Below are 15199 nucleotides of genomic sequence, written 5' to 3'. Positions count from 1 at the left end.
GCCTAGAACAGTACCCGGCAAACAGTAAGTGCACAATAAATACACGTTGCTATGAATAAAGGAATTCTCCTGCCTTCATGGAGCTTGCAGTCTGGTGCTGGAGACCGAAGGCAACATCGACCATCACAAGAGAATTCCTGATGCTCTGGAAACGGCAGAAGAGGGGACAGGGGGCACGAGGAGAGGAGAGAAGACCACACCAGGAAGCTGAGGTTTGAAACACAAGAAGCCATCTCCCAGATGAAGAGGGACGAGAAGGGCACTCCTGGCCAAGCAAACAGCATGAGCAAAGCCGCAGAGGTGAGGAAAAAAGCAAAGTGTCTGGGGGTGATTATAGGCAGTTCCAAGGGTAGCTGTGCAGGGATGGGAGGAAGAGGCGGAGTGTGGTACCATCCTGCAGGTAATGACGGGACTGGAGGGTTCTAACCCCGGGCAGCATCATGGGCAGATTTGGGCTTCCGAGACCGCCCAGCTGCTGGGTGGACAATGCATTGCTGATGGGCCAGAGCGAAGCAGGGAAACTCACTGGTGCCTACCAGCAAAACAGTGGGGCCCTAAAGAAAGGGGCAAGTGGGAGGGTTATTTAGGACAAGGACTTAACGGGACAGGGTGACTCATGGGATGTTGACTCTGACTTCTGGGTGCTCCCATCTTAGCCAACTCCTGGGATTGTGGGCCATTTCTGGGGAATCCCAGAGGGGATGCTGGGAACAGGTGGGGAGAAGGGCTAGGCTGAGGATATGTGGGACGTCTCGGTGGAGATGTCGTGAGGCATTTGGCTCTCTGAGCCTGGAGGTAGGGGGCAGAACTGGGAGGCAGAGACTTGGGAACCATTAATTCAAGGAGTAGGTGGGACCTAGCAGGGAAAGTGTTCATGAAAAGAGCTAGGCCAGAGCGAGAGATATTTAAGGGATCGGGAAAAGGAGAGAGTGACATAGGGGAAGAGAGCACTGGAGGCTAGGGCCTGAGAGCCAAGGGTGAAGAATTTCCAAAAAGAGAGTGTGGATGTGGGGAGCGGAAGGGGATGGCATGGCAAGGTGATGGTCAGGGATATGGCTATGGAAGAGGTGGCTTTTAAACCAGGTTACAGAGTAGGCTACAGAAAAGGTGAGGGCAGGCTTGGGCTAAGGGACAGCTGCCTGGGGACTGGGGCCTTGGGCTAGGAGAGGGATAGGAATGGGGAAGACTCATACTTCAGCCTTTCAAGCCTACTCAGAAATGACTCTTCCTCCCCAGTCTCACTGGCAGGTGAGTCTCTGGCCTCTACCCCTACCCCCTAATATCCTCATCTGTAAAATGGGGTAATAGGAAAAACGGCTGCCATTTGTTGAGCACTTACTATGTACCAAGCCAAGGACTCTCTCTCCATGTATTGCCTCATTTAATCCTCACAATAATCTCACCAGGCTGATGTTACTATTATCCCCATTGTACAGATGAGAAAACTGAGGCACAGAGAGGTTAAGTCACTTGCTCAAGGTCACACAGTGAATGAATGGTGACGCTGAGATTCTAACCCAGAGCCTGAATTCTGGGCCTTAACACTGTACTACTAATCCATACAAAGCACTTTACATTTTACAGAGCACTCTCATCACCACATGAGGTGATTCAGGGGAATAACGAGATGACCCACACACCCTAGAAATGGCTGAGATTTTTACCACATGTGCTGAGGCTGAATAATGGCCCTCCAAAGATGTCCAGGCCTTATCCCTATGAATATGTTACTTTACATGGCAAATAAGATTCTGCCGATGTGATGAAATTAACAATCTTGAGCTGGGAAGATTAGCCTAGATTATGCAGGTGGGTCCAATGTAATCACAAGAGTCTTTAATAGAGGGAGGCAGGAGAGTCAGAGAAGCAGATGTGACAATGGAAGCAGAGACAGAAAGGGAGTTTGGACGATGCTATGCTGCTGGATCTGAAGATGGAGGGAGGGGCCATAAGGGATGCAGCTGGTCTGCAGAAGCTGGAAAAAGCAGGCAAACAGATGCTTCCCTACAGTCTCTGGAAGGAACCAGCCCTGTCGACATTTTTACTTTAACTGACTGAGAGTAATTTTGGACTTCTAACCTCCAGAATGCTAAGATAATACATTTGCATTGTTTTAAGCCACTAAAATTGTGGTAATTTGTTAGGCAGCAACAAGAAATGAATGTACCACATCACTGCACACCTGGCTCCCCTGGCCAGCCTGGCTCAAATATTACTACTGAAGCTGCTGGAAACACCCTGAATATTTTTAAAAGTTCTTTAAAGCTTCAATTTGGTCTTCTCTGAACCTCAGTCTCTTCCTTTGTTAAAAATAAAAATAGGAAAAAAAATAAAAATAGGGCTAATACACCTGACTCTGACTCTCTTGCAGGCAGAGAGTGAAGGTACCCTTATATTATTTGAAGTTTCCCACAACCCACTGCAGCAGATCAGGCCTAGTTATTGTCCCCATTGCTCAGATGAACAAACTAAGGCTCAGAGAGGGGAAACAGCCAGCATAGAGCCACACAGCTAGCGAGTAACAGAGCCAGGACTTTAACCAGGACTTCTGACTTCAGATATACCACACTGAGGTACATGTCTCAGAGTCATGTTTGTGTGCCACCTACTCAGAGAAGCCTTCCTGGACAGCCTCAGCCCATTCATTAATTCATTCATTCACCCAACAATTGCTATGACTGCTCTATGCCTAGTGTGCTGCTAGGCAAGGCTGGGACCAAGCTCTGCTCTCAGGAGCCTACAGCCTAGTGGATGAGATAGACACACAAACCAACCATCCCCAAACAGCCTGATAAATGCTGAGACAAAGGGAAAGGAGCACACGGGGTTGTAGGAGCCCGAAGGGGAGAAACTCACTGAGCCTGGGGAAGGCTTCCTGGAGAAGGTAGTGAGTGAGCCGAAGACAAGCAAGATTCAACCAGAAGTGTGGGCAGGGGCTCCAGTGGAGGAATGGCTAAGCAGAGGCAGGGAGGAACGATGCTGTAGCTTCCTGAGGGCAGGGAATGGGTTGGGTCATCCCAGGCCCCAAAGTCCCTCTGGGCTTCTGTGTTCCTGTGTGTGAATGGGAATCACGGGCCTAGCTGCCCAGAGCTTTGGTAATTGCTGGGCCCAGGGGAGGGCTGAGCAGGAAGAAAAGGGGTCCTGGGATTCCCAGAGCAGGAGGGCTGAAGGAAGGGTCAAAGGTAAGGGGGACAGGACAGGGTGGAGGGAGTGCTGGGGAGGCAGGGTCCTGGCTCAAACCCCTCTTCCATGTCTGACTCAGGGTGTGACTACAGGTAGGTCCTCTCAGAGCCTCAGTGACCCCATCTGAGAAATGGAGCGTGAGACAAAACTGTCTCCAAAGACCCTCCCCAGCCCTGACGGGGAAATGACATGACACAAAATTACAAAAGGGTCTTTATTTGTAAAAAGCCAAAGGGACCCCTGGGGCGACAGGACAGGCAGGCCGGCTTCTCAGGGGTCAGGGGCATTTGGGCAGATGCGCTTGAGTGGGGGGGCGCCCTCCGAGTCCTCTGTATCACCCTGGGCTGCCTCGGGGACAGGTGGCACTGGCTCAAAGACGGGGTAAGCTTCAGGGGCCTGGAGAGGAAGGGTGGACAGGCATGAGCTCCACCCAAACCCAGGAGTGCAGCCTCCTAGCCTATGCCTTCTCGAAAGCCTCCACTCCACTCCCCTCCCGGACCCGGGAGTCTAGCCCAGGGCCAGGGCCCCAGGACGCAGATTAAGTAGGGCGCCGGAAACAACAACAACACCATTTGGGGGAAAGAAGTTGATATTTGATATTTCTCGAAAACGTATTGGTAGTCCTTGTGGGAAAAGTCAGAAGTTTGTGGGGGACTTTCTTAAGCTAATTACATTCTTAGGATTAAAAAAAAAAAAATACTTGGAGGTGCACCATGATCTTTTCAGGCTTTTAATGGTCTCAAATCAGCCCCAATCCAGCCTGCAGGATTTTGTTTCTAAAACACCCTTTTCTTTTCAGTCCCAAGAACCCAGCCTTATAGCCTTTAGCTGTGTCCAAGGTCTACATTTCCCACCTGGACCTCAAGAGTGCAGCCCCCAAGGCTTTGGCTACCCCAGAGCCCCCATTCCCTCCAAGACCTGGGAGTCCAGCCTCCTGGACACTCTCACCTCAGCCTCCAGCAATTCCGGAACAGGCTCCTCCTTGGTCAGCATTGGAGGTTCATCGGTGCCGCCCGCAGTTATGCCCCCAGGATCTGGAACATGAAATTAACAGGTGTTCCCTGAACAGCTGCTCTGTACCACAGCACAGACCAAGAGGGAAACACACCAATCACATAAGCCCGCGGGCTGTGGGAGCACTGAGTGGGGAGCCAGTCACCTGGCTACAACCCAGGAAGAAAACACAGGAAGGACATTTAGGTGGGATCTTGACGGGTGAGTAGATTTGATCAGATAGACAAATGGGGAGCTGGAGTACATTTCAGGCAGAGGGAACAGAAGCTTGGCAAGCCCAGATTCTGGGGTTGGACTGCCTGGGTTCGAATCCTGACCCTGGGCAAGTGACTTAATTGCTCTAAGCCTGTTTTCCCCACCTGTAAAATGGAGATGATTACAGTAATTACCACATGAGACTGTTTTAAGAATTAAATGAGATAACACAGGAAAAGTACAGTGCCCTGCACACAGGAAGTGTTCGATAAATACCAATTATTGTTTTTATATTAGTAAAGGTACACAAGCGTGTGGTATGATCTAGACAACACGGAACACAGGCCCAAGCCATGGTGTTCTTGGAAGGGAACAATGAGGCCAGCAGGGGACAGTTTACAAAGGGCCCGGAGTGCCAGGCTGAGAAGTCAAAGGTCACAGGCAGCCATTGAAGGCTTTGAAGCAGGAAAATGACCTTGTCAACCTTGTGCTCTGGTAGCTGTGTGGGTCCAACTGGAAGATAGGAGACCCAGGAGGCTGGAGCTGGGTGAGGGTGAGAGAGATGATGGAGCCTGGGAAGGCAGACACATTGGGGAGGTGAATCTGACCAGATAGGGGATTGACTCTATGGGAAGAAAGAGGAGCTGAGGAGGACTCATACCCCAGATCCTGGCTCACTGGCTGTGTGAGCTTGGGCAACTTACTGAACCTCTCTGGGTTTCGGTTTCTCATCTATAAATGGAGATCATAACCCTCACAGAGTTGTTGTAAGGATTAAATGAGATAAAACATGGAAAGTGCTTAGAAGGGTGCCTGGCACACAGTAAGAGCTCAATAAGTATTAGCTGTTATTATCTCTTATTATTAATCACTCTTACAATTATCACGATTACTTATTCCTTAGCAAATATTTATTAAGCACCTACTATGTGTTCCATGGTGTTCTGAGGATACAGCAGTGAACAAGATTGATATGGGCCCAACATTCAGGAAGTGACATGAGGTGGGAGTGGCAGAGAAAGATACTTAACTAGTAAAATGCTAAATTTACATGAAAACCTCAGACAGTGCTAAGTTATCCACAGATGCCAAGAAGCCAGGGGAAGGAGACAGATAGTCGCTAGAGGAAGGGCGGTGACTTTCCACAGGACTCAGGGAAGGCCTCCCAAGGAGGCAACACAGGAGGGGGAGCAGGTCGAGGGGTAAGCTGGTGGCTTCGACCTTGGAGAGAACAAGATTCAGAAGAGAGGGCTCCTGGGAGGCACCTGGTCCTACCTCTCTCCTGGCCCAGCTGTGGGGGCTGAGCATCCTCCGGGACCCCTTCTGGTGGTCCAGCAGGTGACACAGGGCGGCTGGGCTGGGGGGTGCCCCCAGGGCTGGGATCAGTGCCCTTTTGCAGGGAGCCTTCCGAATGGAAACTCTGGTTACTGTTCTCATCTGTGGGAGCAAAAGCCAAAAGGGTTGGGCCTGAGGCCTCCAGCCCCCTCCCTCAATCCCCACAGCCCCCCACATCTCAGCATCCCTACATACCATTGAGATCGAGCAGGATGAGAGGGCCACCCGCTCGGGGACTGGCGCCCCTGCCCCTCCGCTCCCGGCCTCGGGATCTCTCTGCCCCGCCACCTGCCCTCCGTCGCTCCTGGGGGTTAGAGGGCTAAGGGTCAGAGTCAGCTTTCTAGTTAGCACTTGCAAAGCCCCCACTGTACAAATAAGCAAACTGAGGCACAGAGAAGCAGAAGGCCCTGCATGAGGGGACAGGTTGTGCACACTGGGTTAGGTTTTGAACTGGGGTGGGGTGAGCGGGGTCTGGTGTGGGGGGAGGGGGAAGAGGCGGAGTTGCTACTAATTGTTAACATCTGTCCGGGCTCCTGCATTTGAGGTCTGAGTGGGGACTGGAAGTGGAGGCCAGGGTGGGGAGGGGCTTGCCTGAGGCTGCACAGAGGAAGGGCCTGGTGTGGGAGAACTTGCTCACCTCCTCCTGGGGGTCCACCACTGGCACCCACTTGAAGATACGAAGGGAAGTGTCGCCCACAGTCACCCAGCGCTTCTCCCTGTGGGACGGTGGGGGGACTGGGTCAGAGAGGCCTGAGGAGAGAGCCACCCCAGGAGCTGGACACATCTGGGGATACCTGTAGAGGTGGTGGTGGTGCCGGAGGGAAGGGGCAGTTTTGCTAATGGGACATAGTTAGAGGGAGAAACCCTGCAGACCCGAGGGTATAGATGGGGGGTGCCTCTAGAGAGAGAGTGTGACTTGGGGTCATGGCTCTGCAGACCCCTGGGGTATATACGTGGAGAGCGCGACTATGGGCCGGGCTGGGGACCAAAGCAATGAAGATCACTCTGCATACTTGCGAAAGGAGTGTCAAAGCTTCAGGGGGCGGGGCATAAATGGGGGCTCCAGCCTCGGGAGGGCAGGGCTGGGGAACACGCTTTGTAGACCCCAGGGTGTAGCCAGGAGAAGGAAGATAGAGCCCTGCAGATCCAGGGCGCAGCTGGGAGGCACACCTAACACCTGGGGGCCACAGCTGGCGAAGGGGGGTAGACGTATCTGGGGGAGGAGTGGCCCATCGTGTCCCGTCCCTGGCCCCGGGGCAGCGCTCACCATCTCCGGACCTTCTCGATGGTCGCCATCACCTTCTTGATGTCATCCTTGGCCCGGCTCCGGGTCTCGGCCCGCACGGTCCGGCCGGCCATGCTGGCGGGGCTGGGGCCGAGGCCGAGCCCGCGGTTGGGCCGCCTCCCGTCCGGCTGGCTCAGGCTCGGCGCCAGGCCGGGGCGCCGCTCTCTCGGCCTGTCTTCTCTCCGGGAGTTGGCCGCGCCCTCCCTCGCTCCCCAAGGCTTCCGCGAGTCCCCGCCCCGCTTCCTGCCGCCGCGCCCCGCCCCGGCCCGTCCCCGGAGCGGCCGGGCGGCGCGGGAGGCCAGAGCCCAGGCCTGGAAGCCGGCCGACCCCGCCCCGACCGGGCCCGCCCCCTCGGGGCACCCGGACGAGCAGCGCCTCCTGCCCGCCGCCGAGAGGCAGGTTGGGGGCCGCTGGGCGACTGGATGAGCGCGGTGGGGCTGCGGCCTTGCATTCAGACCACGTGGGCGCCAGGGGGCGCGAGAGGGTGTGTGTCCTGTGTGCTACCGCTGCGCGTGGGGGCGTCCCTGGAACGGGGTGTGTGTGTGTGTGCGCGTGTGCGTGTGCGTGGGTGTGTGTCCCCCTCGCCAGGCGCTCTGGTTCTACAGTGTTCAACTACCCATTCATTCAACAGTCTACTGACTGAGTGCCAGTTACGTGCCAGACACTGCAAATATGACTGACTCTCCACCCACCAGAATGGCTAAAGTGAGAATGACGGACCTTACCAAGTGGAGGCGAAGAAGTAGAGCAACTGGATCCCTCATATTTCTGGGGGAGTGTAAATTGGTAGAGGCACTTTGGAAAGCTGGCGGTTTTCGAGTGAAACTCTATGATCCAGCAGTTCCACTCCTAGGTCGTTAACACCCAACAGAAATGCGTGGGTATCAGAACCAAGGGGGCTGTACTGGAATGTTCATAGCTCTATTCATAATAGCCTCAGACTGGAAACAACCCATCGACAGGGGAGTGCAAAATGATTGTAGTCTGTTCAAACCATGGAGGACACAGCAAGGAGAGTGATGTCCTGCTACCCCCAACAACTGGGACAAGTCTCATGAAAGAAGTCAGATACAGCACTACACACTGTATGATTCCATTTATATAAAGTTCAAAGCAGGCAAAACCGGGCTTCCCTGGTGGCGCAGTGGTTAAGAATCCGCCTGTCAATTCAGGGGACACGGGTTCGAGCCCTGGTCAGGGAAGGTCCCACATGCTGCAGAGCAACTGAGCCTGTGTGCCACAACTGCTGAGCCTGTGCTATAGAGCCCAAGAGCCACGACTACTCAAGCCTGTGCCCCTGGAGCCGGTGCTTCGAAACGGGAGAGGCCACTGCAATGAGAAGCCTGCACACCACAACAAAGAGTAGCCCCCGCTCATCGCAACTAAAGAAAGCCCGCGGCGCAGCAATGAAGACCAAACGCAGCCAAAAATTAAAAAATTTTAAAAAAACAGATGAAACCGATTAATGTTGTGAGAAATCAGAATAGTGGTCAGCCTTGGGACTGGGAGGGGCTAAGAGGGGGCTCTGGGAACTGGTCATGTTCTGTTTCTTAATCTGGTGCTGGTTCCCAGGGCATATTTACTCTTGGAAAATTCGTCAGGCTGTACCCTTATGATGTGTGTACTTTTCCCTGTGTATATTTTACTTCAATGGAAAGTTTACTTAAAATGAGTGTGTCTTGGTTGATTTTGTTTGAGGCTGTGTTTGTCAGCAGATGCCACCTTCTAAATTTCTGTTGTTACGTGTGCATGTGTTTCAAGGGTGTGGCTATTGTGTCTGTGTGTTTTGGTGTTACTATGTTCAGAGGGGTTAAGGTATAGGAAGGTGGTTATGACAGCATTTCTGGATCCAAACTGCTGAGGTAAAATCCCAGCTGTTCTTGTCCAGTGACCTTAGACAAGTCACTTATTTCTAATTCCTCAGCTATAACATGGGAGTGAGTTAATACCTGTATAACTTATAACAGTGCCTTGCACATAGTAAATACCCAACAACAGTTTCTGTTAAAAAAATGTGTGATGGTGACTTCCCTGGTGGCGGAGTGGTTAAGAATCTGCCTGCCAATGCAAGGGACACGGGTTCGAGCCCTGGTCTGGGAAGCTCCCACATGCAGCGGAGCAACTAATACCATGCACCACAACTATTGAGCCTGCGTTCTAGAGCCCACGTGCTGCAACTACTGAAGCCCGTGCGCCTAGAGCCTGTGCTCCGCAGCAAGAGACGCCACCGCAATGAGAAGCCCGCGTACCGCAACGAAGAGTAGCCCCTGCTCACCGCAACTAGAGAAAGCCTGCGCACAGTGTGTGATGCCCCACCTGCTGTGCCCTCTGCCAGTTCATCTCTTTCTTCCTTTATTCTGACAGTTGTCTGCACATGGCAATGTACTCACAGACACACAGGTCTCCTTCCCAGTTTCTTCATTCACAAACCCCATAACAAGCTGTTGTCTATCGTTTCCCCATCAGACTGTGAGCTCCTCAGGGGGCTAGAGACCAAGAATGGATCATCTCTGGGTCCCAGAGCTCAGGAGAGTGTGGGTGCCTGGGAACCATTTGTGGGGATAAGTAAGTGTGTACAGACCGTTCAGCATTTGTCTGCATCAGGTTAGTGGTTTGACGTGTGGGTATGACTCCCTGTACCTGTCTCTTAAGTTTGTTCCTGTGTGAAAACCCTTCAGTAGATGCGGGTGTGTCAGAAGAATTCTCTTACTGGGTCTGGTAAGGTGAGGTGAGGTGGCCGCCTAGTAGGTGTGACTGTGAAAGCAAGGGCAGGAGACATCTGAGATAGGCCGGGAGGTGTATGTCCGGGCAGGTGTGGCCTAAGCCTGAGGGCCCCCACCTTGGCCTCTCACGCACCCCGCTCTCCCCTCCCCCAGCCAAGAGGAAGGGCAGCACATTCCTGTCCTGCCAGCTGCTCCCTCTCCACCTCCCACCCCTCCCCAGCTTTCTCCGAAAAGCAGCCCGGGCGCCAAGCCTTCCCCCAGGTCGGAGCCTGAGCCTTCTCCTCCCATCTGACTCAGGGCTGTCTCCCAGGCCCCGGCAACCCAAGCCTGCAGGTCCCGAGTCCACTCTGCAGACAACCTGCCGCCCCCTTCCCGACTAGGCCGTGCATGCAGGGAGCTGAGCTCAGGGCCAAGGAATCCTGCCTGGGGCGGCGGAGGTGGGGTGGGAGGGGGTGTAGATTGTTGGGGTCTGAGCCCTGATTGGCTACGGCCGGGCCACGCCCCCACCATTTTCCCCCTTCTCCCCTCCTCGGTAGGGGGGCGTGGAGGCAACCGGGATCAGCCTGGGGCCAGCATGAGCCGGAGGGAGGGAAATCTGGGTAAGGGGCTGAAGGGCCAGATCTCGAGCGCCGAGGGGAGCAGGGTTCAGAAGGGCTGGAAGCTGGGGTCTGGGTCCCCGCCACCCCTAGGTCCGGGAAGGGAGCGGCCTGGGCGGGGGAGAGCAGGGCCCCGGTGTCAGGTAACGAGCGGGTGAGTTGTGCGTCAGCTGTGGGAAGGGGCAAGCGCCAGAGTTTAGAGGAGGCCTGGGGCTGTGACTTCAGGGACTTGGGCTCAGGAGGTAGATTACCGGTTCGAGTACACCCTGGGGGAGAATTGGGGTCGTGGCTGGGGCAGGACGCCGGGACCCTATCTGAGTACCGGGAAAGAAGCAGAGCTGGGAGCCAGAAGGAGGGGTAAAGTTAGGGGCGGAAGTCTTTGGGCCACAGGGGCTGGTAAGTGACAACAGGAGACGAAAGTCGAGGCTGTTAAGGATAGGGACCCGCGGGGCAAACTCTAGCGAGGGGCGGGTCGGGAGTTGCCGGGCTAGGACTACAGTCCCCAGCATGCCCTGGGCACGCGCGCTAGGCGTCTCGGGAAATGTACTCTTCTTCCCGGGGCGCCACCCTCTAACTTGTGCTGGTTAAGGCCGGTTGCTGATTCATTGAAACTGTACGGTGCCCAGCCCACGGTTTTGCATAGAAGGACCATCAGGGAAGAAATGGCACTTCAGTATCCCAATCTGTAAAATGGGCTTAAAGGCTTGTTTCAATTTTAAGTTCTGTGCTTCGATGATGCTGAATTCCACCAACAATCACTGAGGTACAGAGATACGTGAGCCCTGCCCTCAAAGGGCTCCCATGCTGAGGCAGATTCTCACAGATAAAAGAGATATTAAAAGAACCGCCTTGGAAGTATGAACAAATGGCCTTAAGTAGAAGGAAGAAGTTAATTTAAAGGAGGAGTGAATCTGGAGGCTGCACTGAGGAGGCAGTATTTGAATTTGGCTTTAATAGGATTTTAACCATGATTTGGGGACAGGGAACACATTTCAGGAGAACAACCGTTTGGCAAATGTCTGGTGCCCTATTTTCCCTCAGTTGGAATGGGACAGAACCTGCCTGGCTTAAAAGGTGGAGAATTCAGAGTGGAGCTTCCGGGTTCAGGAAGAGCCAGCCTGGAAGAAGTGGTCAAGAAGCAAGGGGTTGGGGTGCCCTCATTCCTCCCCCCCTTTTCCCACCAGAGGACCCCCAGGCTGACTCCTCAATCTCACCCCTTCCCCACTTGGAGTCCAAGATCCAACAGACACACAGCCTTGCCCGCCTCCTCACCAAATATGCTGAGCAGCTGCTCCAGGAATATGTGAGTGGGGTTCGGGGTGTGGGTACCAGGGGCCTGGGGAATGGGGAAGTACATACAGATCAAGGGGTCCTTGACCACCCATTTTCTCAATCTCACTTCACAGCTGCAGAAATTGGGGCTCCCAAGAGGGGTTAGTAACTGGCCCCTGGCCACACAGCAAATTGGAGGAGGACCCTGTCTGTGCCCCAAATGCCCCTCCATTAGCCTCAGCATGGAGGCTCCCTCCTTGGTACTTTAAGACAGAAGCAACCTGAGAGAGTGAAGAGAACTCTGGTCTGGGAGTCAGGAAACCTATGTTCTTAGGCTCTGTGTGATCTTGTCATCTCACCTCCATGAGCTTGGGACTCCCCAGTTGTAAAAGGAGGCAGTTAAGGGAATTCCCTGGAGGTCCAGTGATTAGGATTTGGGCGCTTTCACTGCCAGAGCCTGCGTTCAATCCCTGGTCGGGGAACTAAGATCCCGGCAGGACCAAAAAAAATAAAAAAGGAGGCAGTTGAATAAGATGAGCTGTGAACCCTTCTACCTGTGTTATGCAGAGAAGCTAAGAAGGGGTTTCAATCTAGGGGTAAAAATACCATCCCAAGAGGACACTTTTACAGAGGAGAAGGATCTGCCAAAATCTTTGGTTGGCCAGAGGACACTGACAAAGGAAACTAGATAGTTCCCCAAAATACTCTGATGTAGTGGAGGGAGGGTATAGTTTTGAATCAGATAGACTGTAGCCCTGCCAACTTGTTGTGACCATGGGCAGTACTAATAACATTAAACATAATAATTTAATAATTATGACAGCAATAGTAAGATAATAAAGCTAGCTTTGTAGTCCTACCAACTTTGGTTCAAATTCCAGCTTCTGCCCCTTCCTAGATGGATGACCTAGGATAAGTCAGTCCCAATATCCTCATTTACAAGACCATGATCATCATCATCACACCTATTATTGGGAAGATTAGGAATAGTGTGTTTAAAGCAGCACAGTGCCTGAACCAGAAGCAAAATGTTAGGAAAGGATAAATGGTATTGTTATAGCATCTTTACAAATTACAAATCACCTTTATCTTTTCATTTGTTCATTCAATTCACATGACAGTTATTCATTGAGCCCCTGGCTGTGTGTCAAGCAGGTGCAGAAGTGGGGAAGAATGGGGGGAGGGAGTGAAACAAACTCGGTCCCTGCACTATCTTCTGTGATTCTCAAGAGGTCCGTGGTAGGCAGGCAGGACAGGGAACTGTTCCCCCATCTTACAGAGGAGACCACTGAGGCTCAGAGAAGGAAACGGTTTTGCACTGAATGGCACAGCTAGTAAGTGGTGGAGACAGGATTTGAAGCTGGGTCTGTCAGATAGCATTAATAAAAGAGCTAACGTTTTTTGTGCCCTTCCAATGAGTCAGGACCTGCCTTAAGCATTTTAACAGGCTCATAACTACCTTATGAAGTTGATATGGTTATTATCTCCATTGAGGAGATGAGGAAACAAAGCAGTGGTGTAAAGCGCACGGTGGTTTTTGTTTTGTATTATCTCAAATACAGCCTCTCTGTTGGCAGGAGTGTGTCATTTACGAGATGGGGACACTGAGGACCCAGGAGAGGGGTGGAGGGCTGAGTTCCGGGCGGAGGAGCCGCCCTGACTGCCGCGTCTCCGCAGGTGCAGCACCAGGGAGACCCCTTCGGGCTGCCTGGCTTCTCGCCCCCGCGGCTGCCGGTGGCCGATCTGAGCGCCCCGGCCCCGGGCCACGCGGGCCTGCCGGTGCCCGAGCGCCTGCGGCTGGACGAGGCGGCGCTAGCCGCGCTGCCACCGCTGCTGGACGTCGTGCGCCGCCGCCAGGCCGAGCTGAACCCGCGCGCGCTGCGCCTGCTGCGGCGCCTGGAGGACGCGGCGCGCCAGGCGCGGGCCCTGGGCGCCGCCGTGGAGGCCGTGCTGGCCGCTCTGGGCGCCGAGACCCGCGGGCCCCGACCGGAGCCCGCCGCCGCCGCCGCCATTGCCGCGGCCACTGTCACTGCGGGCGTCTTCCCGGCCAAGGTGCTGGGGCTCCGCGTGTGCGGCCTCTACCGCGAGTGGGTGAGCCGCACCGAGGCCGACCTAGGCCAGCTGGCGCCCGGGGGCCCGGCCTAAGAGCGGGGCACGCGCCGCAGCTCGCGGTCCCCTCCTGGGCCGTCTCCCCCTCTCCATCCCTCTCCATCTCCAGCAGCGTCTCTGTGTTCTCCGACCGTCTCCATCTCTCTATTTGCTTTGTACACTCTCGATCTCTTTTTCTCCCTGGGGCCTCCTTGTCTCCGTCTGTGACTTCCCATATCTATCACTTCCTTGCTTTCCCCCTCTTCTTCTCCATCGCTTGGGCCTGCCTCGCTGAGGATCTCTGTCTCCCCTTCTCCCCATCTCTTGCCTCCTCTTGGCCCCATGTGAGCATGTGTACATCTGCGCCTCATCTCAAGGGGACACCTGGCACTCTGTTTCCCTCTGTCCTTCTCTCTGTCCTTTCCTGGCCAGGGACATGTCTGCTGACCTTGTGGTGGGTGGGCTCCTCCAGACAAATTTCAGCCACCTTCCCCCAGGGTCACTCCACCTGCTGCTCTCCCCCTCCCACATCCCACCCTTTGCGGCCCTGCCTCCTCTGCCTTTGATGTCCTTTCCCTTCTTCCCCTCCCTCTGCCCTATCCCTCCCTGTACCTTCCCTTCCCCCCAAGTTAGGTCTACTGGAGAGAAAAAATCACCCCTTAAAAAGAGTTTTATTTACGAGAATAAATTAATTTTTTGTAAATAAAATGTTTAAAAATAAAAAGAACACTAAAGTTACCAGTATATATAGTTGTTGAAAATGAGGAGACACCTTTAAGGAGAATAAGGTCCTTGGGTTACAAACTGGTTCCCCCAGACATCCGCAAAAGCCACAGTATAAATAGGAGATTCATGAGAGCCCCAGGCCAGGGATGCCATCTCTCAGCCCAGCACAGGAAGTGGATGTGTCCTGAGCAGGAAACAGATGTGTCACAAACCCTTAGTTTTTCAAGAATCGGACGTCCATTGAATAAGAAGTGAAGCCCCTTAAGATGGGAAGTTGGAACAGTGGCCGTAGTCGGAGAGGTAGACTAGGGGAGGAAATGAGCTCCAGCAAGAAGGGAGGCCTAGTTGCTCAGAAAGTCCATATCTTCATACAGGAAGTGAGGTAGACAGAGACAAGAAGGCAGCCCCTGGACCTCCCCGAAATTACAGGAGGGAGAAGGTCTCAGGGAGAGCCCAGGAAGGAGACCAACTGTACTGCCTCGTGGAGTGGGAAGTGAAGCCACTTCAAAGAGACACTTTTTTCCACCCAGGAGGTGAGCAACCAGTACCACTGGACTGGTAATCCATAAAATGATATCCATAGAGTCCCACCCAGATCTGGAAGGCAGGCCATAGGACCTAGGCAGGAAGGCCCAGGCAGTGGCGACTTGAGGCCTGGTTACCAGGAAATTTTCCCAAATACATGGTACACAAGCCCTGTCTCCTAGACAAGATGTGTCTCATTTCTGGCCAAGAAGCAAGGCAGAAAATAGTCCGTTGTGAAAGGGGAAGTGTTGCAGCCT

At 53.7% G+C, this 15199-nt stretch overlaps 2 protein-coding genes across 5 annotated transcripts in view; one reads left to right on the top strand and one right to left on the bottom strand.

Annotated features, from left to right (window-relative positions):
- BCL7C (BAF chromatin remodeling complex subunit BCL7C) overlaps window positions 1–7415 on the bottom strand; it is a 34656-nt gene extending 27241 nt beyond the window's left edge. Inside the window, exons 1-6 of one of the 3 annotated variants that reach the window (XM_027126372.1) lie at window positions 6995–7415; window positions 6365–6443; window positions 5923–6031; window positions 5668–5829; window positions 4132–4217; window positions 3384–3579 (exon numbers count right to left, since the gene is read on the bottom strand). In XM_027126372.1, the coding sequence (XP_026982173.1) occupies window positions 3454–3579; window positions 4132–4217; window positions 5668–5829; window positions 5923–6031; window positions 6365–6443; window positions 6995–7086 (654 nt within the window). In that variant the 5' untranslated portion in view covers window positions 7087–7415 and the 3' untranslated portion in view covers window positions 3384–3453. Of the gene's footprint in view, window positions 1–3383; window positions 3580–4131; window positions 4218–5667; window positions 5830–5922; window positions 6032–6364; window positions 6444–6994 lie in introns of those variants that run through there. The other 2 variants (XM_027126370.1, XM_027126373.1) reach the window with 2 other exon arrangements.
- A 2621-nt stretch (window positions 7416–10036) lies between these two features.
- LOC113630664 (cardiotrophin-1-like) lies at window positions 10037–14437 on the top strand. Of its 2 annotated transcripts, XM_027126369.1 has the most exons (3): window positions 10037–10334; window positions 11516–11634; window positions 13281–14437. In XM_027126369.1, exons 1-3 carry the CDS (start codon window positions 10310–10312, stop codon window positions 13746–13748), a joined length of 612 nt encoding a protein of 203 aa, XP_026982170.1. In that variant the 5' UTR covers window positions 10037–10309; the 3' UTR covers window positions 13749–14437. The 2 variants fall into 2 exon arrangements, with proteins under 2 accessions (XP_026982170.1, XP_026982169.1); XM_027126368.1 differs by lacking the exon at window positions 10037–10334 and having other exon boundaries at window positions 10368–11634.
- The last annotated feature ends 762 nt before the right edge of the window (window positions 14438–15199 follow it).

This window comes from Aethalodelphis obliquidens, unplaced genomic scaffold (genome assembly GCF_003676395.1).
Source record: "Aethalodelphis obliquidens isolate GAN/ISIS:26980383/991018 unplaced genomic scaffold, ASM367639v1 scaffold30, whole genome shotgun sequence".
NCBI classification, from domain to species: Eukaryota; Metazoa; Chordata; class Mammalia; order Artiodactyla; family Delphinidae; genus Aethalodelphis; species Aethalodelphis obliquidens.
This window is presented reverse-complemented; position numbering and strand designations above follow the sequence as displayed.

What these genes read in the sequence shown, in the direction of transcription:
- LOC113630664 (XM_027126368.1), top strand. Translation starts at nt 11,299, where the DNA reads ATGATTTGGGGACAGGGAACACATTTCAGGAGAACAACCGTTTGGCAA. An exon ending in AGCAGCTGCTCCAGGAATAT is followed by an intron (nt 11,635 to 13,280) that starts GTGAGTGGGGTT and finishes GCGTCTCCGCAG; the next exon opens with GTGCAGCACCAGGGAGACCC.